The 24400-nt window shown below is 41.0% G+C and overlaps 1 protein-coding gene and 1 long non-coding RNA gene across 11 annotated transcripts in view; one reads left to right on the forward strand and one right to left on the reverse strand.

The window, feature by feature from the left end:
• SLC9A4 (solute carrier family 9 member A4) overlaps positions 1–24400 on the forward strand; it is an 81592-nt gene that overhangs the window by 26127 nt on the left and 31065 nt on the right. For 6 of the 10 annotated variants that reach the window (XM_077958946.1, XM_077958944.1, XM_077958947.1 and 3 more), the window contains exons 3-10: positions 2778–3037; positions 4584–4801; positions 7397–7599; positions 8162–8248; positions 11482–11552; positions 13379–13540; positions 19126–19222; positions 24268–24399. In XM_077958946.1, coding sequence (XP_077815072.1) covers positions 2778–3037; positions 4584–4801; positions 7397–7599; positions 8162–8248; positions 11482–11552; positions 13379–13540; positions 19126–19222; positions 24268–24399 — 1230 coding nt within the window. The remainder of the gene's footprint in view (positions 1–2777; positions 3038–4583; positions 4802–7396; positions 7600–8161; positions 8249–11481; positions 11553–13378; positions 13541–19125; positions 19223–24267; position 24400) is intronic. The other 4 variants (XM_077958950.1, XM_077958951.1, XM_077958945.1 and 1 more) reach the window with 1 other exon arrangement.
• On the reverse strand, positions 18780–24365 carry LOC106993092 (uncharacterized). The gene is made up of 6 exons (XR_013402610.1): positions 24168–24365; positions 21287–21326; positions 20990–21144; positions 20799–20903; positions 19429–19576; positions 18780–19338 (listed from the first exon to the last, which is right to left on the reverse strand). It is a non-coding gene; the product is annotated as an uncharacterized LOC106993092 (long non-coding RNA).

A 24400-nucleotide genomic window follows, 5' to 3' on the forward strand; every position in this document is an offset into this window, starting at 1 on the left:
TTTGTTTATAAAAGCTGCACTGGGTGAAATAGTGTCCCCTCAAAGATCCATGCCCACCTGGAACCTCAGGATGGGACCCTAATTGGAAACAGTGTCTTTACAGTTATCCTTATTGAAGGTGAGCTCACACTGGACTACGGTGGACCCTAATCCAATGCCTGGTGTCCTTATAAGAAGGTGATATGACACAGAGGAGACACACAGAGAAGACCAGGTGAAGATGCAGGCAGGGACTGGAGTGATGCACTCACAAACCTAGGAACAGTGAGGACTGCTGGCAGACACCAGAAGAAGCACACTGCCATGCCTGGCTAATTTTTTGTATTTCAGTAGAGATGGGGTTTCACTGTGTTGCCCAGGTTGGTCTCGAACTCCTGAGCTCAGGCAATCTGCCCGCCTTGGCCCCAAAAAGTGCTAGGATTACAGGTGTGAGCCACGGTGTCCTGCCTAATTTTTTGTATTTTTAGTAGAGATGGGTTTTCACCATGTTGGCAAGGCTAGTCTCGAACTTCTGACCTCAGGTGATCCACATGTCTTGGCCTCCCAAAGTGCTGGGATTACAGGAATGAGCCACCACCCCTGGCCAAAAACAACAATCTTTTATCATGAAGGTGATATTAGAGGGAATCAGTAGAGGTCGGGCTTACAGACGACCTGGAGTGGCCAGGACTAGGAAAGGGGCTGAAGGAGGAATGAATTCCTGTAGGCTGCAGACCACAGCAAGGGGTCAGTGTTTACACAATGCAGTGTGCGGTTCTGGTGAGTCCTGAGGATGAAGCCAAAGCCAGAACCCAAAGCCAGAACCCAAAGGCTGTCAGGCCACACTGGATATCAGTGGTGACACAGAGTGTCCCTGTAAGGAAGATGATTCCCATCTTGGAGAGATCAGAGTCAAGCAGAAGGCCTGGGCGAGTCTGGCAAGGTGCAGCATGGGGGGCCACAGCCAGAGGGGACATGAGAGCCGACTGTGAAGGTGAGGGGGCATCTTCAGTTCTAGAAGGTCCATGCAGTCCATCTGTGCCTCTGAAGCACGCAGAATACCATCATGGCCACGATTTCCTTGAGTTTTAGCTTCTGCCCTCTGCTCTGATTTTTTGCAATTTTCCTGGTGTAGATAGAGGCTCAGAGGCATGTACTGTGGTTTCGCAGGACTCTTCAGGGGCTGATATTCCCAAAGGTCTTCATTTCTGCAGAGATCTTCGTTCGGCTCTTCTCTGTGTCTCATTACCTGTACACCTGCTGCCGCTTTGCAGGAGCTAGATCATAGTTCTGGGCTGTGGAGAGGCATGAAACAGTGATAAGTAGATCCCTGCAGCTTCAAAATAACGTTGAAATAAATAGAGAAATAATGGGAAAATTCAGAGAGTGTGTCACATAGGCTAGAGTCGTTTGGGGGATTTGATGAAATGATGTATATGGAGGGAATAACAGTCTAGGTGCAATCAGGTAAGATACACCACATGATAGGTTAAATAAAAAATGTGAATGCATTATAAAATGTATTAACTATAATAAAGGCATAACTATAAGATATAAGGAAACTCTCTATGTACCCTAGGGCTGAGGGAGGGCACCCAAGGAAGGACATGCTTGGGAGGGGTTCACCTCTTACTGGAAAAGGTGTGGACTGGCCACTGGGTAGCAGAGAAGTTGGCTGCTTTAGCCAGACTGGAGCTGGTCTGGAGTTGCTGAGCAAGCAATCGACCACCCTCTGGAAGGCAGGCAGGGCCAGACATCAGTCAGCAATCCCTGTGCGGGGCTGCAGTGGGAGCCTGCGCTTGGAAGATGGCAGAGAATCTTCAAAAGAGCAGGCTGCATCGGGGGAGGGGGAGAAGGCTCTCAGAGCGTGGGCTGCTGGGAGCGCTGGGCCACAGACATGTTGCACATGGGCTATGCCGGGGTTTTTTGCAGACAGGTTATGGCCAGGCCGAAGCTGTAGGGTTGCAGAGGGATCACTTTCAGGACCTGTGGCTCAGGCAGGATCCGCTGGAGTTCCTCACACCCACATGGCTGACTCTCCCCACAGGCCCCAGAAAAACTGCAGGAAGGCCCTTCCGCCTGCACCTGAATGTCCTTTCTTTCTTTTTTTTATTTTTTGAGACGGAGTCTCGCCCTGTCGCCCAGGCTGGAGTGCAGTGGCGCGATCTCGGCTCACTGCAAGCTCCGCCTCCCGGGTTCACGCCATTCTCCTGCCTCAGCCTCCCGAGTAGCTGGGACTACAGGCGCCGCCACCTTGCCCGGCTAATTTTTTTGTATTTTCAGTAGAGACGGGGGTTCACTGTGTTAGCCAGGATGGTCTCGATATCCTGACCTCGTGATCTGCCCGCTTCGGCCTCTCAAAGTGTTGGGATTACAGGTGTGAGCCACCGCGCCCGGCCCTGAATGTCCTTTCTAGGCCCTCTACGGACAGAGCTTAACTAGGTGCTCACTTTAAAGAAAAAAATGCTTAAAGGAATTCCACTGTCTATTATAGAACACAAACGGAACGGTACATTTGGAGTTTAGAGGCAATAAATTAACTGCCACTGAAAGCTTAGCAAAGAGACCAGCATGTAGTAGGGGCTCAGTGATTGCAAGTTGTGAGTATTACACTTTTTATTCAGTGAAACCGAATACATCTAAATTATTGGGAATACAGTTAAAAGGCAGTCATCTTAGTATTTTTTGTTGTGTAATTTATTTTTGTGTATTACTCAACTAGACACAAAGCTGAGAATCTGCATGCAAAGTATTCCTAGTTTCTGTTCATAATTCATATTTCTCTCCTTTTTGTCTAGGTCTTATACAATATGTTAATTGCCTTTACAAAGATGCATAAATTTGAAGACATAGAACCTGTCGATATTTTGGCTGGATGTGCCCGATTCGTCATTGTGGGGCTTGGAGGGGTATTGTTTGGCGTCGTTTTTGGATTTATCTCTGCGTTTATCACACGCTTCACTCAGAATATCTCTGCAATTGAGCCGCTCATCGTCTTCATGTTCAGCTATTTGTCTTACTTAGCTGCTGAAACCCTCTATCTCTCGGGCATCCTGGCGTGAGTACAAACCAAGGATCAAGTCACATAGTAATAGAAAGAAAGTTTAGGACCCCATCACGTGAACCGGGCAGCTGGGAAAGACTTGACTAATGACGCTAACCCTCCCAGGTGTTGCAGGATTTAGGCGCTTCTAAACTTTTATAAAACCTGATTCAGGTTCTTTGTCAAACGAACATTCTCCCCAATGTTTGCCTTCGTCGTCTTCTTCTTGTGATTTGTCTGAAGAAAGCATAGCAATTATCACTTCAATTTAGAAGGCTCAGGAAAGCTGGTACAGAGAAGATCTGGGGAAACTTATTCTCATCTCAGTAGTGTGTTTTTTCCTTGAAAAGTGTTTTTTTGTTTTTGTTTTTGTTTTGAGACGGAGTCTCTCTCTGTCACCTAGGCTGGAGTGCAGTGGCGCGATCTCTGCTCACTGCGAGTTCCGCCTCCCGGGTTCACGCCATTCTCCTGCCTCAACCTCCTGAGTAGCTGGGACTACAGGTGCCCGCCACCATGCCCGGCTAATGTTTTTGTATTTTTAGTGGAGACGGGGTTTCACTGTGTTAGCCAGGATGGTCTTGATCTCCGACTTTGTGATCCACTCACCTTGGCCTCCCAAAGTGGAAAAGTTAATTTTAAAGTTGAAAAGAGGCATGCCTGAAGGACTGCCGTTCCTGGGCTCTGCCTTCCTCTGTGCCCCTCCAACCACATCATGCAGCCATGGCTCTTCATTGTGGGATGAAACTAGGCAGGTGGGATCAGACTAGAAATCTACATTTCTTGGCTCTAATGAAAATATTTTTGAAATGTGTATCCTTATGTCCTTGTATCCTTGAGATGTTTATCTTTGAATGAGGCTTCTCAGCATGGCTTATTATATCTGGTCATGTTGTTTTCTCTATGGCATTATCTTTCTTTCCAGCTATTCAGGCTGATACATTTAATTTTATTGTAGAGAAATACCTCTTTCAATTAAATGTGATAGTGTAAACTCCAGGCGTCTGTCACTTTCCCACCTGGAAAATGACCAAAACTTCTAAGACAAGGCAAGCTTTTTTCTTTTTCCCATACTTGCTTAATGGCTCTCGAGCAGAAATATTTGAAATAAAGCCAATAAAAGAGAACCTTGCATTGCTTTAGAAGTTTTGATCATTTATGGTTGGGTTGGAGGAAATGAGAACCTTGCTGAATTATTCTGTTATTTTGGTTTAAGGCAGAGTAAAGTAGAGTGTGAGTTGGGACTGAAAACTCTTCATGAAGAGGGCAAGAGAGAAGCATTCCGCATTGGGTGTGCCCATGGGAATTACGTGTCCTTTTATTTCACCGTGCCACGCCCACCTTCCCACCACATTTGGCTTTACCTTGTAAAGATCCCTTAGGGAGGGAAAAGAGGGAGAAAGACGATCTGTGGACAATCTGCAGCCACAGAAGGGAATAAGGGAGATATTCCTGCATCAACAAGGGCTTCATGCATCTGTGGCATCGCCTGTGGGGAGGGCGTTTTGTGGAGGGGGAAAGCCTCATAGATTTTCTCTGAGACTCGACTCTGCTCCTTTTATAGAATCACAGCCTGCGCGGTAACAATGAAAAAGTACGTGGAAGAAAACGTGTCCCAGACGTCATACACGACCATCAAGTACTTCATGAAGATGCTGAGCAGTGTCAGCGAGACCTTGATCTTCATCTTCATGGGCGTGTCCACCGTGGGCAAGAATCATGAGTGGAACTGGGCCTTCGTCTGCTTCACCCTGGCCTTCTGCCAAATCTGGAGAGCCATCAGTAAGAGACAGCAGGACCCCAGAGTCTCTGGTCCTGCTGCATTTCAGTTCTTTTATTCCCTTCTGCAATGTAAAAACTAGAGGACTGAGTAGATGCTCACTGGTTTTACCGGTTAGGGTAGACTAGGCACCTGGTTGTGAGCAGGAATCTTTCCTGTTTGTTCCCTCAGTCAGCTCAAAGTAATTAGTGGCTGATCAGGTTCTGCACTGAAGCAAGGTCGGGGCAAGGAGTATTTTATTTAATTGAAGAAAGAACTTTCACAACTACCTATTTAAATATAATTCAGTCAATGGAAAATACATGTGTGTTACTTTTATTTGGAGTTGCACCAATGTTTTTGGTTTCTAAGACCAACATATCCCTTGCTCTTCACTTCTTTGCGGATTTGTATCCTCTCGCACCTTACATCAGATATGGATTATAAACTGTGGGCATTTATTTACACTTTCACTATAGGATAAGTGAGATCTCACAAATTGTATTCCATGGAAGACAAATAGTGATTAGAAAATATCCCCCTAAACAGTATAGGTGGTTTTATTTGAGGGTTGAGTGCATGAATGTGTGATGTATAGCAAACAAAAAAATCAGGAAGTGAATATTTTTAAAAGAGCTTTGTATTAATTAGTAAGAACAACTTTAGAGTGTAACTGGCATCACACCTGTAAAATGTAACTAATCTTTTAAAATGAGAACTAGTGGTTGATGATTTATCTTGTACATTTATTTTTCAGGAGCCAGAAAAGAACATTAAGCACTGACATACAATATATGTGTTGCCTTTTGATTACAAGCAAGTCTATTTTTAAGTGACTCAACTAATATTTGAAGCGTTATGTTAAATGACTTTGATCCATATTTTCAAGCCAATTACTCAAAGAGAAATTAGGCGAAATGGCTGAGAACCTATCTTGAACAAATTAATTCCAAATTCATTTAGGATGGGTTTTAGGCTCTAGAGGAGATTAACAAGAATAGAGAAATATGAAAATATCTATAAGTAACTCTGAATATATATGTTGTTGAGCTCCTTGTGGGAGAATAGAGGAAGCTGTGATGCAAGTTTATTATCTCAAATCACTAGTCTTATTACGAACCAGTGTTTGATCTTGGACAGACATTTAACTGTTCAAAATCATCTTCCTCAACCACAGAATGATGGATTTGAACAAATTTCTTAGTTCTCTTTCAGTTCTAATACTCTGGGAATCTACAGGGGAGGAGAGCGAATGCCCAGGGGAAGTAAAATTACAGAGCTTTAGCCCAGCCAACAAGAAAAGAAACTAACTAGAAGAGGAGGATATATATTGCAGGAACGTCGACATTGTTAATCCTTCATGATCCAGATCAACCCCATACTCTTACAGTTGAGGAAATTGATGGAAAAACCACCAAAACAGTGACAAAATTGGCCACATCACAGCAATTGACAAAGCCAGGTGTTAGAATTCGGTTCTCCCCCTCATAGCCTGTTCTCTTCCTACCCTGACTCATCACAGCTAATAGTAGTTCACACTCATGAAGGCTTGTTACATAAAAGGCTGCATCTTACGTTATTTACGGATGCTAAATTTATTTAATCCTTACGTTCACATTCTGAGAGAAAAACTATGACTACCCCATCAAGCAGATGAGGAGTCTGAGGACATGAAATGGTTAAGAACCTCACTCAAGGTCACATGACTGGCATGGAGAGGATCGAGGACAAACACAACAATATTTTTAAAAAGTAAATTTGCTTCTCTTTTGCACTATCCATGCGCCTATTATCAAAGAATGCTTGCCGGCAAGTCTGTGTGACAAGAAGTACATAGGATGTGGAGAGTTTTATTCTACTAAGTGAAACTCTTCTTTGATTTATCAGAGCTTTAGTGAAAAGACTTTTCCCACCAGGCACCACTGCATTGGTGGTACCTAGGTTATGTGAGCCACTTGGGGATGAAAATCAATGTGGTAGAAAACTCCTCTATGTTTCCAGCAAGCTCTTCCACTCTAAACCTTCTGTTTAAGAAGCTCACTGGCAGTAAGAAGCACCCACTCACCCCCTAACCTTTGCCAACTTCCTTCCTTGTTTGCAATGAACCTCAAGAGGGACAAGCCAAAATAAAGGATTTGATTGTAGAGACCATAGTCTCTAAGAGGACCCCTCTCATTTTTAAATTACAGGCCTCCTTTGGATACTTAATGAGAATATGAGATGATAAGAATGCGTTTATCCCCCCTACCCACTCAACAATACCCTTGATTTGACTAGGTTTGAAAGGCAGGACAAAAATTATGAATATAGATTAGAAAAATATATACCTTACATTAGAAAAATCAAGATGTTATTAATTTAAACACACTAATGCAGACACATACACACAACACATGCCAGGAAACTGTAGCGAAGATTCCCACTTCAAGTGCTACTGTCTCACAACTAACAAAGTGAAAAGCCATAAAAGATACTCTACCTGGGATAGACAATCATGGATGTATGATGGAATTAGGCTGCATTGTTTGCAGGGCACGCACACACAACCTCAGTTCACTAGCTCTGTATCTCTGCTCGTTCATGATCCTCTGCTCTAATACATATTTCCCCCTTTCTAGGCGTATTTGCTCTCTTCTATATCAGTAACCAGTTTCGGACTTTCCCCTTCTCCATCAAGGACCAGTGCATCATTTTCTACAGTGGTGTTCGAGGAGCCGGAAGTTTTTCACTTGCATTTTTGCTTCCTCTGTCTCTTTTTCCTAGGAAGAAAATGTTCGTCACTGCTACTCTAGTAGTTATATACTTTACTGTATTTATTCAGGTGAGTAGATTTCCCTTATATTTAAAATAGATTATTTCAGGACAACGTAGTAAATTAGTAAAATACAAATAAAGGCATTTTATCTGATTTTCAGATCTGCACTCAATACCCAAACTAAATTTCCAGAGATTTCTAGATCATGTTTGTGACCATCCTTTAACTTCTGAAATATATTGCCTTTTAATCAATACAGCATATTAAGAAAAAGATTCCTGAGTAACAGGTGACTAATAGCTACTCTATATTTCTGAAAAAGAGATTCCAATTAGTACTAGGTAGCATACGTTTTTGTTTTAGTGGGAGTTAGCTCTTAATGAACCAATGAACGTTTATTTTAACGGGTGAAACCAAATTCCTATATTAAAATACAAACAATGTATCTATTTTTATTGCAGTACTTAAAAGAACGAAGACCTGAAGTGAACATTGGAGCATTTATTCTGTAATAGCTATACCAAAACATATAGATTGGACATTCTAATGGTTTTGTTAATAAATTTTCTCTCTCTAGTGACAGTGTTCAACACAGCAGAACCCTTTTATTTTGCTATTTCTGATCTAGGGAATCACAATTGGCCCTCTGGTCAGGTACCTGGATGTTAAAAAAACCAATAAAAAAGAATCCATCAATGAAGAGCTTCATATTCGTGTAAGTTATCTCATAGTCACAATAAATAGATTAATAAGACATTTCCCCTTTGTTACCATGAGACGTGTGCACACGTCACTAGACTTCCTTTTTCCTCCCCCACTCTACCAAGGCTGACTGTATAAGTTTCCTATGGCTGCTGTAGGAAATTGCCACAAACTTAGTGATTAAAATAAGGCAGATTTATTGTCTTACAGTTCTGGAGGTCGGAAGTTCAAAATCCAGGTGTTACAGGGCTGTGCTCCTTTCTGGAGGCCCTGGGGAGAATCTGTTTCCTCACCTCCCACAGCTTCCAAAGGCTGCCTGCGTTCCTTGGCCCATGGCCCCTTCCATCTTCAGAGCCTGCAGTGGCTGCATCCCTCCAACAATGATCCTTCTGCCTCCCTCTTCCACATTGAAGGAGCTTTATGATCCCACTGCATCCACATGGATAATTCAGGAGATTGTCTCCAGCTTAAGGTCAGCTGATTAGCAACCTTAAGTCCATCTGCCACTTAATACTCCTTTAAACTAAACTACCATATTCACAAGTTCTGGGGATTAAGACATGGATATCTTTGCAAGGTCATTGTTCTCCCTACCACAGTCTGCCGTCTGTGTCCCAAAGATTCATATCTGTTCCACATGCAAAATACCTTCCTTCTATCCTAGCACCCCAAAAGTCTCAATACACTGCATCATCAATTCAAAATCCAAAATATCATCTGAATCTTATCAGGTCAAAAATCCCAAATCTCATTATCTCCATCATCTAGAGCAGGGCTCAGTGAGGCTCTGGGTAGAATCTATTCTGAGGCTCAGTTTCTCTTCATCTATGAATTTGTTGAACTCAAGAAACAAGTTATCTGCTCTTAAAATATATGGTAGGACACTCGTTGAGTAACAGTTATGGCTATTGCCTTTCGAAAAGCTGGGGAGATAATGAAAGAAAAAAAGGAGTCATCGATACCAAGCAAACTTCAATGTTTCCTGGGCAAGCTTTGTTTGGTTTCAAGGGCTGGGAATCCCCTAATCCCTTGCAACTCTTTGTTCCACCCTCTGAGTTCTCAACTTCACCCTCTGAATCATACTTCCTTTGTTTACAAAGGTAGCATAAGTTTGCAGCTGAGTAACTTTATCAGTCTATTTCTTGCTTATAGAATTGTGGGGGTCTGACATATTTCTTTCATTTCCTTCTCTTTTTTGTCCAAGCTGGTGGTGTTTCCATCAGGGCTCAACAGAGAAGCAGAGCCAGTAGGATGGATGGACAGAGATAGAGATAGAGATAGAGACAGAGATAGAGACAGAGACAGAGACAGAGATAGAAATAGAGATAGAGATAGAGATACAGATAGAGATGAGATAGGAAGAGATTTGTTGTAAGGAATTGTTTTTCAGTATTGTTGGGACTGGCTAGGAAAGCCCAGAATCCATGGGACAGGTCATCGAAAAGAGCTACTGTCTACAAGTAGGATTTTTTTCTTCATCAGGGAAGCCTGGGGCCTGTTCTTAAGCCCTTTCAACTGATTGAATCAGATTATCTGGGTCATCTCCCTTACGTAAGACAACTGATTATGACTTCAATCAGATCTACAAAATACATTTACAGCAACATCTAGAGTACTGTTTGATTGAATAACCGGGGAGTTGCCTGGCTAAATTGATACCTCAAAATACTATCACAGTGACTAACATTCAAAATTGTCCTGCTTGTTTCTAAAGTCACAGTTCCAATGAAATATGGGGTCCTCTGCCTTTTTTGAACTCTTACTATAGGAGGGGCAAAGGGTGCTACTTCTTTTGTAAACATGGCTGAGTGGCAGATTTTAGTGAAAACATCCCAGGCTAGCAAAGATGAATATGACATTGAGCATGGTTTCTACCTGTTTGTTTAAGTTCAGCACAACATTGAAGGGATACCACTGTGTATAGCTCCAAGGAATAGAAATGAGAACTAATGTCTGAAGGGTTATAGGTAGAGACTTCAAGTCAGTTAATGAAAGAGCGTTCTGACAATCATTTCCTGATTGGCACACCTGAATCTGAAGTGGATGTGTCTAACCAGTGATTGGGAACATGTGGCATCGTTGCTGTACATGAGATTCAAGCTTTGAGGAGATAGTTGAACCTGAAAAATGTTAGGTTTCTTCTATCCCTGAGAGTTCACCATTTTAATACTAGAGAAACTGATGAATGATGAAGTCTTCCAAAATCTACCCTAAAGTTCATAGTCAAAGTGACCTAGGAAATTTGGTTATTTAAATTCCAGGAAATCCTAATGAAAAATTTTCAAGGCCATTTGAAAATAATTAACAGATAAGGATAAGTAGTGACTGTTTTGAAATATGTCCAACCTTAAACTGATCATAGATTTTTGTCTCTATCTTTGCCTCCGATGATTTATTATTTTGACAAATTAGAAAATCTGCCTAAGTCCATGGCACTTGGATATTTCATTCTTCTCTCATTTATTTTTCTTTTCCTCAAAAAAGTTGTAATTTTTGGTAGAAAGTAGTGAATCAATTATTTAATAATTAATTTAATATTTGAATCTGTTTTTCAAGACAAAATTCAGAAGCCAGTATAGACTTCAATAATTTCAAATTTAAAGTATTTGGAGACTAATTTCATAATTATTTTGAAGACTGCACTTTTTCCTAAATTTCCATAAACAATTTTGGATAAAACAAATGCAATATAATTTGCTCGAGTGGTGAAATGTAAGTACTTAGATCAAACAAGCATATAAAAATAAGGAATATAGATATTTTGTTATTATATGTTATAGTATAATATTTATAGAATTATATTTTCAGAAATTGTATTATGGGATAGCAGTGTGTTCTTTTCTTTTGCAATGAAATTAAAAGTAACAGTTATTACAATTATTTAACAATATCTTAAATATGATATATTTTATTATTATTAATTATCCTCCAAATGATTTCAGTAATGAGACATTTCCTAGATCATTCTAGAAAAGTATTATCCAAAACAAATGCCAGGTTCCCGGTTTTCATTACATATTATGTGAATTATCAAGAAACTTATCTACCGAGTCTTTAAACCACAAAACAAAGTTGAAATTACTGTGAAAGGCATCAAATGTTTTATTACACGAACACAGTGATAGAAAGTCAGATATGCTCCAGAAAATTAAAGCCTCCTTTGTTTTTTAAGGTGTCTTAGCTGTCCTGTGTGTCTTTCAGAGTTCGCGTTTCTCCAGCAATCATTTTCTTGTGTTTGTTTGGCAGCTGATGGATCACTTAAAGGCTGGAATCGAAGACGTGTGTGGGCACTGGAGTCACTACCAAGTGAGAGACAAGTAAGGAGGCCGAGGGTTTCACTCCCTGGCAAAGGATACGGGTGGCATGGATAACTTCTAAAGGTTCCATTGGAAGCTGGGCATAAAACCAGAGAGAATTCAGGGAATGGAGACCAAGAAGATAAGGTGCTCCAGAGCCATCCCCTACAGGAAGCAGTTGAAATTCCAGGGCATGCTAAGCCTGGAAAATAAAGAGTTGTCAGGTGGAAGACGCGGTAAAGTCGGTGTAGGTTGTTCCAGAGAGAACTAGTACAGCTAATGAGTAGAAATTAGAAAAGTAATATTTACGTTAAAAACAAGGACAAGCTTCCCAAGGATAAGATCAGCTCTACCACGGAATGGCCAGCTTGGAAAAGGAGTTTGGAAAGGGAGTTTGGTGCCTCCTTAGGAATCCTGGCAAGGGATTCCTCCATTGTGGGGAAGGCCATGGTGGAAGATCTTTAAGATTCTCAAATATGGTAATTCTTTTTTTAAATGCCCAAATCCCTCTTCTCCACCATATCTCACCTTTCAGAATGTATTGTTTTACTGGATTTCGTTTCCAGTTCAGGAGGAAGGTTGCGGCTGGAGGGAGTAGCTGGCAGCTCACTGAGGATGGGGCTCTGAGAAGCTCTCACTCTTGGGCGCAGGCAAGGAAAAGAAAGTGCGGAAGGAGATTGAGAAGAAGTGGTCAGAGAGCCTGACAGGGAAGCAGGAGCGAGTCAGGCAGTGGAGGGCACACAGGGAGGACCGGGCACATCAGGAGACACAAGCATCCAGGATGGGAAGGATGAGGGCAGCCTCTGGAGTTGAACAGGACAAGGTCAAGGCGATCTCAGTGAAGGAAAGTCAGGGAGGGTGTTATGGTTGGGGAGGTGATTACCGTGGGCTGAGAATACACAGGAGCCATGGCTTCTCTTGAGGGCAGAAAACTAGAAGACAGAAGATCGACCCAGTCGGAATAAGAGGAGGCCTGGTCTGAGCCGAGCTCAGACAGCAAAGCTCAGGAAGCCAGCCCCTGACCCTGGAGGGGCTGAGCTGACAGAGCTCATGGACCAGGAAACCAATTGCCAGATAATAAACCAGCAGCCCGGGAAGCTATGTTCCCCTCTGGAAAATAAAGCAGGCGGGCAAACTACTCTTTGAATGTAAAATGATTGAAAGTGTTGAAAATTCCAACTCCAAACAAATGGCTGACTCTGAAGGCACCATATGCAAAGCGCAGCTCGCTCGAATGGGCCGGCCAGAGGTTCCTTACAATAGTCAGCGGCCATCAGTCTCGCCTATTCACAGTCTCCATCATTCAGGCTATTGGGACATATGTAGGGTTTTTTCTTCCCCTTAATTGGTAGGATTCAAAATGATCTGCAGCATAATGGGGCAAAACTACTGTAACTACCGGGCCATTTAAAGTTATTGGGTTCTGGTTGAATAGGCCAGTATTACTGTAAGTGCAGCTGCCGCTGTTATGCGCTATTAGAATGGAACACTTGTTCAAAAGCTTCAGCCCCCTCATTTCTTCTCTTACAATTGGAGCTGAGCTGGGCTGGGCCTCCCCCGCTCCTCACTTATGCACACTTTTTGCCCTGATTGCAGCTTGTCCCTTCCTTTTGTTTAGTTGATTTTCAATGTATTCAGGCCAGTAGGCCATTCTTTTTTTTTTATTTAAAAAAATGCATAAATACTATGAATTTAAAAAAAAAATGTGTTCAAATGCTATGAATACCCGGCACTGTCCTGATGTTTCTTCAGAATAAAGTTAAGTAGTAAGTAGTTTAAGAGAAATGCATACTTGTGTAACACATACAGACATTCAAGATTTCAAAAATGTTGGTTTTCATTTTTAGGTTTAAGAAGTTTGATCATAGATACTTACGGAAAATCCTCATCCGAAAGAACCTACCCAAATCAAGCATTGTTTCTTTGTACAAGAAGCTGGAAATGAAACAAGCCATCGAGATGGTGGAGACTGGGATACTAAGCTCTACAGCTTTCTCCATACCCCATCAGTAAGTCATATCTGTTCTTTGTTCTAAACTTTCACTGTCAGAATTCCAAGGGGCACTGACTCATTGCCTCATTTAAAGGTACACGAGGAGTAAAGAGGCAGAAATATAAAGAAGAAATTATGTTTAAAATACGTAATCTAAGTCTTGGCATTTTTATGGCTTGGCCGAAGCTCAACATATTTTACCTAGTTTCTGAAAATTACTTTCTAGCATATGTTGCTTACTTAGAGTTGTATGACATCTTTCTTTGGGAGGGAAGGGCAAGTGAATGTGTAGAACTGCAGCATATTCTACAGGACTGTCTCAGTTTGCTCCTGACATGACCCCTGTGCATGTGATTCTGTCCTTCCTACCATTGTGTTTCTTCCCATAAGCCATTTCTCTTCCTCTTTTACGTGAGAGATGAGTTAACTTTCTGAGATGATAACTTGGATTTGGGAATGACTGATGATAGCAGGAGGTGTGGTCATTGGTGGTCTATGTAAAGAGAAAGTTGTGTTTGTAATTGCATCTAAGGCGAAGGTCTACATGAGACTGTGAAATTTGCCTTGAGTCTCTGTGAGACCAGCTTGCAGTAGAAGCAGCGAGTGTCCTGGCTTCCTGAGGAACAGGGAGTTGTTGTGGAAGCAGGACATAGGGAGGGGTGATACTGGAATATAAACCCATCATTACAAGATGATTTTCCATGCAACGTGGTACGGTAGCCACTTGTCCCAAGAGCTGGCTAAATACTTCTTAAAACTGCTTTAACTCTGAGATTTAATGAGAGCCCCTTCAATGTCAAAAGAATGCATTAATTTCCCAAAGATGCCCAGTTTTTCCTCGAAGAAAATGATTTATAAATTGGGAAAATTAATCACGACATATATTTAGGATAAGGAACAGGGTCCCCCTCCATCCTGTTGTCTTCAGCAGGTAAAAACACTTGATCATATGCTTCAATTATGTCTTCACATTTAAAAAGGCAGTTGGAAGAAGAGCTAAGAATAGGTAGCAATAAAATTGTCACTATTGCCTAAGTCTTATTTCTGAGATAACACCTTCATCCCTTGCCTGCTAATAAATCAGAAACACCCTTGCATTTCTTACATGGCCTGAGAAGAATCCTAACTAGCGTCCCTGAGGATATCTCAATATAATACAAAGCTTTCTGCCTTTTTTCTTAGTGATTTTTCTTTCAGGGTTGGCGGGGGGGGGGGGGTGTTGATTTGTTTTGATGCTGCTCATCATGTGGCTTTAAGGAAACTTCTGATATTAAAATGGAAAAGTGCTGACAAATATATATTGGCAATGCTCTGCTGCATCATAGTGGAACCTCAGGCAAAGGAAACATCAGGCATATTGATCCTCTGTTATTTAAAATGTTGATATTATATTCATCAAGAATTGTTTGCATTGACCTTTATTTCTAAAAATATTGCATTTGAATCTGACTTACCTTAGTTACTGAGTTTTTTGGCACCTCCTTGCATTTGACACCTTTGATCCAATCCTGTCTGTTAGACACCTCCTATGTGCCAAGCACCGTGAAGCGGACACAGGCCTTGCCCTCATGGACACCATACCCTGGTAGGGTCATGACGTTAACAAAAAAGGCCACACAAACATAATCATAAAGAACAGAGAGCTATGCAAGTCTATGAGAGGTGCACCTCACCTGGACTCCTCGCCTTTGGCCTGCTCACTGAGGGATCAATGCTGATTAATGCAGTTTAGACCATTAGAAACTTCCTTAATTGCTTTGCTCACTTAAGTGAGCACTTGGTCTAGGAAGGTAGGGGTGCTTATCTCAAATGAGAATCAGTCTGCCAGGTGGCAAAGCATATTTTGAATTTTTGTATTACATTGCATCAGCCATAAGCATTTGCCTTAATTTCTGATCTCAAGGCAATCTTTAAACCAGTTTTATTTGGAGCAGGGCCTGCCAGTTGAGTTAATTATTTCTTTAGAAATGCATTTAAGATTAGTGAGAGAGCCTTATAGGTACGAGATAATTTTTTTTCCTCCTACACTCCAAGTAGGTAGTTAACTGGGGTGGGAGAGATTTTTTAAAGTTGATATTTAATACGTATTTAGTATTTAAATTGCATTTATTTGATCTCATCAGAAATCTGTAGGACGTCAAGCAAAAAGGAATTCCTCTCCTGAGATCAAAGCAGCTAATTTCTTACAAAACAAACCTTCATACAATAATAGGAAAAAGAAGTGTGTACTCAGCTCGCTTTTTATTATTCTGTATGAGATGATAACAACAAAATGCACAGGTATTTTTTTCTTTAGAAGTTCAAGCAATTGTTCTACAAAAGGTTTAGATTTTCAAATTCTATGACCTTCAGGAGAACACTGCCCCCACGGTTGTCTATTTGCACAGTCTGGATGATGTTGATTTTTTGGAATCCCATTGCTTTTACATGCATTACCTTATTTGAAACTCAAAACAATCCTATGAATAGGTAGAATATGCACTTTGATTACTATTTCAAATATGAAGTGGCTCATCTCACCAATGAGTGGTAAGCTGTTAGAAATTATCAGAGATAGAGAGTCAAGCTGATTAAAAGTGTTGAAGCTTTAAACACTTTTTGATTAAAGTGATATTAAAATATTGATATATATATAGGCGTAACAAATGACAACCATACAACTTCAAAATGTATTTTAAAACTCCCAAATAATTTTAATGTGTCCTTTATTTTTTAAAGAGACCTAAAGTAACTTCATTGTAGTCTAAGAATTTTCTAATGGATCGCACATTGACAGGTACAAATTCACATTTCCACATTCTCACCTAGAAGACTAGGATGCAGATTCTGATGCCATTTTTCACTTCCACACTGGAACACTGTATTCTGAGGAGCAGCATCATCTCAGCCACTCGTCACTCATTCCAAATGTTGTTCATCTTGGTGACCTCTGTAAAAACATGCAAAGCAGCTGCACACACAGCGCTGCTGGTGGGCGCCACTGTGTGCATCGCAGGCAAGTCTTCCTCTGAGCCCACTTTTTCTAAACACTTCACATCTTAGCTGCTTAAAAAAAAAGATGTGTTCTTCTAAATAAATTAGCAAATCATATTTGATCTTTTGGAACTTCATACTATGATATGTGTATTCTACTAGATATTATAGTAGAATTGAAGCCTCTTTTTACATTATTATAGCAACTGATCAAAAGAGAAAAAGAATGAGGGACCATTGAAGAGAGGTTGATTAATGAGAACAAATATACACTTAGATAGAAGAAACAAGCTCTGGTGGTTGACAGGACTGCAGGGTAACTATAGTTAACACTAACTGATTGTACATTTCAAAATAGCTAGAAGAAAATGATTTGAATGGTTCTAATATAAAGAAAATATAAAAATGCAAGGTAATGGATATCTCAATTACCCTAATTTGATTATATGAATGTATCAAATTATCACATGTACCCTAAAACTATGTACGACTATTATGTATCAATATAAAAGATAAGTAAGAAGCGTTATGAGAAATATGAACATTGTATTCAATATACTTAGGTTCAGATTTTTCCAGTTTGATTGAAATTATTGCAGAACTTTTATTTAAGGCGATGAAGATCTCCTTTACGGATAATGAATCAATGGTCCAGTGACAAGAGTCTTTTGGTTTATAAGTTGACTTGATATGGAAATGATCACTCATTCAGTTTTTCTAAAGCTGTATCTCCTGTGCTTGTGCTGGGAGTATTTCAGGGACGATTTTGCTAATGAAGCGGCATGAAGAAACCTCCAGGTATCACCTTGCCCAAGTGAGTCAATTCTATAGCTGTAGAATGATAGTTGCTATAATTCTATAGTTGCAGCTTCTCAATGTGACTCCATGATGGGAGATGCCTTTGGGATACCTGGAGTGCTCATTCCAACCAGAGCTTGAATGGACTTTACCTAAGTTCGTCCTTCCCAAAGTGGTCAATTATAAACTGGGAAGAGTGCCAAGTTACATCTACTGCTATATCAAGTGTAATTTTACCATTTCCTTTATCAGTGGTTTCTCCTATTAGGTTGTTTCATAATGAACACATAAATGGAACTATTTGACTTGCTGTTGTTTCTGCTTAGCAGTACATCACATTCACCACATTAAAGGAATGTGTTCAGATTGTGGAAGTGTGTGGGCATATCTAAATCAGAATAAATGTTATTTGAAGGACATTTAAACAGTTAGGTTGAAATGCCCTGATAATAATGTTAAGATCACCAAGGGTGGTAACTGTGTATCAATAGAGGTGACATTTGCAGCTTTATGATATGGAAACTGATTTCAATCAGTTTGTAGAGAGGACATTAGTCAGTCTACAGATAGCATTGCTAAACAAAATCCAGGCTTTCTGTGATATTCAGTACCCAAGTCCTTTAAAATCTTTTATCAAATGTACATTACTTTTAAAATGTCTTCACTATTGATGGCTGTATTGCTAGTAATGTTTTGAAAAATACTTAAAAGGTGGCCTGTATTAAAACTAATCATTACTCATGTCTGTGGCCAATTATCTTAAGAGTGTATGCAAGCAGATATCAAAGCCTCCAGTGCCCTTATGCATTCAAAATTCAAAAGAGCTGAGGCTAGAAACAAACAAACAAACCCATTAGGGTTTATATCAAGATGTTAAGGAAGGTGATAGTATTAAAAAGGGAGTTGATTATTTTTAGTTCTCTCTTTTTGGTTCTTATGTTCCACATGGAATATATATTATTCATGTAATATAAAGTTTTTAAAAATTACTGCCACTAGATTGTAATCAAATACACTTGTCACATGAGAATTCTTCCCCCAGGATTTTCAGGACTTTATAATCCCCAGAGGACAATTGTGCATTGACTGCTAACCTGGGCACAGGCATAACCCGGTTTTTAATCCCTTCCAGAGGTGGGAAGGGGTCACGGTGTACAATATCTCAGAGCTGGGCTGGCTCTCATGGTATAAATAGTCTAATTGCCCTTGTAAAATGTGATTCTGGTTTCTTCAATTATTTCTTAATCAAAGATAAAATCCTACAGGTACAATTCCAATACAAATGTACTCATGAAACTAACATTTTGTTAGATAAATGCTAATCAAAATGTGGTGGTGTGTAGAAGGTATTAAATCTGTGAATTGTTTGCCACCCGTCCTCAGTGAGATAGGTAAGTACAAAACTAGCAAAGAGTTTGTCTTGGACTGAATCATTTTTTTCTGTTGCATTTAATGGTAAAATATTTGGATTGCATGGTACGGTATCATTTTCTAACAATTGACTTTTATTGTATCGTACAAACATTCCAGTTCATAACAGATTTGTGGGAGAAAAAAAAAACTTGTTACCGCTTTAGACCTTTTTCAAAAAATGGGTTGGAATAATTACCACATATAAGCTATAGGCAAAGGACCAGTATTTTCAAAACCTGAAGTCAAGACACGTGTTCTGACATTTCAAATCAACTTACTAGAACAATAGGAAAATTATATGTAGGATTCTGGAGCTTAGGATTCCCTTCAGTACAGAGCAAGGCCCACTGATATTTTTGTGGCACCTCTTGCCAAATGAAAGAATAATGTTTGTCTCTTCTCCAATAACGATTCCAGGGCCCAGAGGATACAAGGAATCAAAAGACTTTCCCCTGAAGATGTGGAGTCCATAAGGGACATTCTGACATCCAACATGTACCAAGTTCGGCAAAGGGTGTGTATGAGCCACCTGTGTTGTCCCCCTTGTCTGTCCTTCAAAACAGTCCTTCAGGAGTCCCCTGATGTTCATGTCATCCTCTGTAAGGTGAACTCTTGCTGAATATTTTATCTCTGCTTAGTTTGGAGAATAGAAAGTTAATTGTCATGTTTCTGCTGCAAAATTGGCACCTGTGGCATGAAAAGAAGTGCAAATCTAGTTACCGTCTCTAGGGGGCAGGCTGCCCTAGCCCTGCAGCCTGGTGCTTTCCAGAACTAGCAGGTCTCTCTGCAAAGAAGCTCATCCACCACACCACAGAACAAAGATGGCACCAGGACACTGATCACAGTGCACTTGTCCCAGTTGTATTGACTACAATAAGAAAGTTGAGATAGTTTAGGTTCCCATATTGAAACTATAATTTATAATGAATAAATGCCTGAATAAAAGGAGACATCTTATTTCTCTATTTTGGAACTAGGTATGAAATCTCTACTAGTCCTTGGGAACTGGTCCAAAGTGCATACTAAGAAGATTTCTGAGGGCAGTGAATGAATCTTTCTGAAACTTTGACTTAGTTAAATAACATTCCATCTAATTAGTCATCTAACGAAGTCATATAATGAGAAGTTTTTATAGTTTGAGGATTTGATCGTCCATCCTAATCCTAATACTTGGGTGTGATTAGAAATGAATTCATTTTGAGGACCTTTAGTTTTGTGACTGTGTCCTTGATCATAGTCTTAATGAAACTAAAACAAAATCACCTAGACAAAGCTCCTCATCTTCAAAGGGAAGATGCTGAGGTCAGTGGAGTTGGTTATCTGACTTTTTCAAGGTTACAAAACAAATCCAGGTTAAGAACGCAGGACTTCTACCCACCCACCCAGTGCTCTTTTCGTGACTCTGGACTTACATAATCCAATGAAAGTGAATGTTTTCTGGTCTCCTGTTTCAACTCAAAGGTCAGTGATTAAGAGGAATGTGTCAGTGAAAGGCTCTGCACCAGCTGGAGGAATACAGGTCAGCACTAATGGTAGTGTGCTTAGAGTAAATTCCAAGGCTTTCAAATCATTCCAAGTGAAACTGTTTCAGTAAGACTATCACATCCTGCCTTAGATAAATAATAGATAACAACTTCCTGGTTTGAAGAATGTGGCTAGCTTAGTGAGAGCCGGAGCCCAGAGGGTACCTGTTACTCAGCCTTTTCCCTACGTGGATGAAGATCAAGTTTAGGGAAAGGTCTGGAAATGGAGATGAAGATCCTAGGACTCTAATCCAGTCTAAAATAAGGTCAACTGCTCATCCTTTCTTTTCTTCCTTGGATGCAGTTTCCAAGATAGTCTCCTTTCGTCTCTTTTAATAAGTATCCTATGCATTCTGCTTTCCAGAGTTCTACTTTCTAAGATATACAGCACCTCCCTTCCTCATTGCCCTCAAATTAAAGCACAAAGACCTCTTTCCATTTAAGAAGTTTATTGCTGACGACCTTGGGAGCCAAATAGGGAGAACGCAATTGATAAACAGAGGGCAGTTACAAGCCTATGAGGTGGCTCTTTGACTCTACTTTGCTTACTCCATAAGTCAAACTCACCAGTCCTACCTCTTCCCGTCTTCCTCTCCTTACTCAGCTTTACAAAGGTCATGAGAATTCTCTCTTCCACCGTGGTCCTCTTGATCTCTTGAAGGAAAAGTCTACCTGAAAATGCAACTTAGGACAATTATACATTTACTCTGTTTCTAGCAGACAATCTACATTTTTGAGGAATGTCACAAAGGGTGTACCTTAGCCATCCTGCCCTCTGTAGCCTGGATGATAGATGCAGGCCTGGTAGCCAGGGCATTTCTCACTGATCACATCTTGAAAGAGGCCATCTTGGGCATTGGGATTTACCTCAGAACAGGACCAGGATGAATGCAGAGTTTGACTCTGGGCGACCCTAATGCAGAGTTGATCCAAAACTGAGCTGGCCCTGCTGGGTCTGTTGCTCCTAGGAGGACTCCAGCCAATTCTGTTTGAAGTCCTTCGACTCAGTAAACCCAGGACAGAATCTTCATGGGTGGAAAACTTAAAGGACTCACCTCTGGAGGTTCCTGGTAGGACAACCACAGAGGAAGCTCTCTGAAACACAGTGGGGATGGAGGTTGAGAAATACTATGACTAAACTTACAAGAGAAGAAACTGGCTTCAGCCCAGACCCCCAGGATAGGTCACAGATTGATGGGTGGTTCCTGAGTAGCCTGGATAATCAGATTACTCTCAGAATTTCTACATGCTTTCAAAGGAAGAGAGCAATTTCAGTTTCCTTCAGCAAACAGTTAATGCACATCTAGAATGTGCCGGGCATCAGGAACACTGCACTGAATAAGACAAAGTTCTTTCTCCTTTAGGACTCAAGGTCCAGTGGGAAGTACAAGCTCCACTGTAACACAGAAATGGAGGGAGAGGAGGGAAGAAACTTGCATGCACATTATATGCATAGAGGCTTCTATGCTCCCTGTAGACAGGCAAAATAGAGAAGCACGTGGGTCATGGCAGGTTATGGGAGGTGAAATAGGAAGCCAACCGCCCAAGTGTTCCTTAAAAAGTACAACCTCCTCCCAAGTCTAGGTGTAAGAAATCCTACTAGCAATACATTGTATGTATACACACACACACACACACACACACACACACTGCATTCAGTTTTGCATGATTTTAAAATTGATAAACAACTGTAAAAGTTTGTCTCTATATTCCTAATTCTTGTTTTATTTTTCACGACTGTGTCATGTTACCATTTTTAATATTTAATATTTCAATGTATAAAATGCACATAGGTTGAGGTGTATCATTACTAATGATAGATAAGAATTCATATTTCAAACTGTTTTCAAATTTCAACTTTTTGGGGAAAATTCTTGTCAGATCTGTTAATGTGTCAGAAGTGGATGACAAAGAGCTCCCATTGGGAGGAGAAAGTTGGATTTACCCTTCCCTCATTGTTCCCTTGGCCTTTAGTTTATGCCTTCTTTTCTTTTCCCTTGGAGACAGGTGTCACTCTCACTCTGTCACCCAGGCTAGAGTGCGGTGGCATGATCACGGCTCACTGTGGCTTTGACCTCCTACACTCAAGCGTTTCTCCCACCTCAGCTTCGTGAGTAGCTAGGACCGCAGGTTCACACCACCACATCCAGCTATTTTTTTTTTTCTGTATTTTTTGTAGAGATAGGGTTTAGTCACATTGCCCAGGTCGGTCTCAAACTACTGGGCTCAGTGATCCACATGTCTTGGCCTCCTGAAGTGCTAGGATTAGAGGTGTGAGCCACCTTGGCAGTCCAGTTTACACCTTCTTTACAACACTTTTTTAATACAATTGTCTATTTTGTGAGGGTTACTTTAGTTAATAGTAATGGAAACCACACATCTACTTAACTGGATGCACACACACTGAAACACAATGAACTGCAAGCTGGTGAAACCTATAAGGATGCCATTGTGAATCCCTTGTTGACTTGACTGTCTCATGTATGGACTGAGTGAGGGCCCATTATACATTCATATATTAAGTACTAATAGAGCTTAATATGCTTTGTATTTGTTTGGATAAAGATCAATAGAAATAGAAGTATCAGTATTTTCTTTCTCACCCTGTGGGGCATCTTGTGGCACTTTTTGGAGTGTGTGCACCCACCTAAAAAACACATGGCTTGAAAAATGCAGCCTGTACTCCTTGGCAGGCTACCTGTGGCCTGACCCCAGCCCCTCCATGCCCCTCCAGTCTCACCTCTCACACACTTTGAATGAAGCACCCCATTTTTTTGTGTGTAACAGACTCATTCCTGGCTTTTTTCCAGCACATCCTCTGACTGTCCTCTCACCTCCAAGGTGGTTACCAGCTGACGTCTTAGCTCATGTGTTTTCTCTTCCTGGAATTTATTCCCAGGATAACACTCACTCATCTTTCAAGACTTATCTCAGTACACTGAACTTTTCCCATCCAAGACTGGATGAAGTGCCTTTTGCCTGTACTCTACGACCCCTGATGATCCCAGAATCTTATCACTTACCTGCATGCATAGCATCTTATCCCTATTGATTTGACTTTTCCAGGAAACTGTAAGCCTTTTGAAGACTGTAGTTCTAATGTACTCACTTATTTAATCCTGTGCCTTCCACAGCACCTGAGGGCACATACAGCGTTTTCTCTATTGAAGTGGAACTGACTATCCCCATCACAGCATCCGTCACTTGGGAGGGAGAGCCCCTGCGGTCCCGATCCTGTCATCTACCAGGACTTTGTGGTTTATCAGTGCACACAGTGTGTCACCTACTGGCAAACTGAGCATTTGCTGGTGGGCCTTTAGTGAGCACCAAAAAGGAGAAGAAATTTCAGTTAAGCATTTTGCAAACATTTGTCTGAGGACTGACTAATGTTGGCCTAGGGTCCATGACAAGTTTCCATTGGTCTGGGGTAAAGGACAAGGAAGATGTTCTCATAAAGCTAAATTGATTCACTTTGAAGGACTATTTTTTTTTTTAATCTCAAATTATGTTCTTCTTGTGACTTTGGTTAAGAGACTTTCTTTCTGAATTGATGATGATAATGGTTGATAGAAATTGTGTGTGTGTGTGTGTGCGCACGCATGCATGTGTAGGTATCCTTAATTGGTAAAATTAAAAGACAACAGCCCTATGGAAAGTCCCAAAGTAGTTTAGTTTTGATATTTTCCTTTCTTATTAAATTCACTGGCCTGGCATCCAAAACATGACCTGGAAAGGAAAGTGTATGTATGGGGCAGGCCGAGTCTGTGGGTAACTAAGGGAAGGACCGCTGTAAGGGTTAGAGCAGAAGGCAGAGGCTCCAGCCACAGCTCTGCCCTGAGAGCAGCATGACCTGGGGTCACACACGTTTCTTCCTAGGACTGAAACTTGCTCATTCGTAATCAAGGCAAATGCTTAGCTGACCTCCAAGGTGCTCACCTGTTCTCTTGGTCTTAGGTTCCTGATGTTTCCGTGGCTTCCTTGGCTGAAAGTTGTACGAAGGAGTCCTTACGTATTTGACATTCCATTTTCTCTGCAGACCCTGTCCTACAACAAATATAACCTCAAACACCAAATGAGTGAGAAGCAGGCTAAAGAGATTCTGATCCGCCGCCAGAACACCTTAAGGGAGAGCATGAGGAAAGGCCACAGCCTGCCCTGGGGAAAGCCGG

The sequence above is a fragment of the Macaca mulatta genome, chromosome 13 (genome assembly GCF_049350105.2).
Source record: "Macaca mulatta isolate MMU2019108-1 chromosome 13, T2T-MMU8v2.0, whole genome shotgun sequence".
NCBI lineage: Eukaryota > Metazoa > Chordata > Mammalia > Primates > Cercopithecidae > Macaca > Macaca mulatta.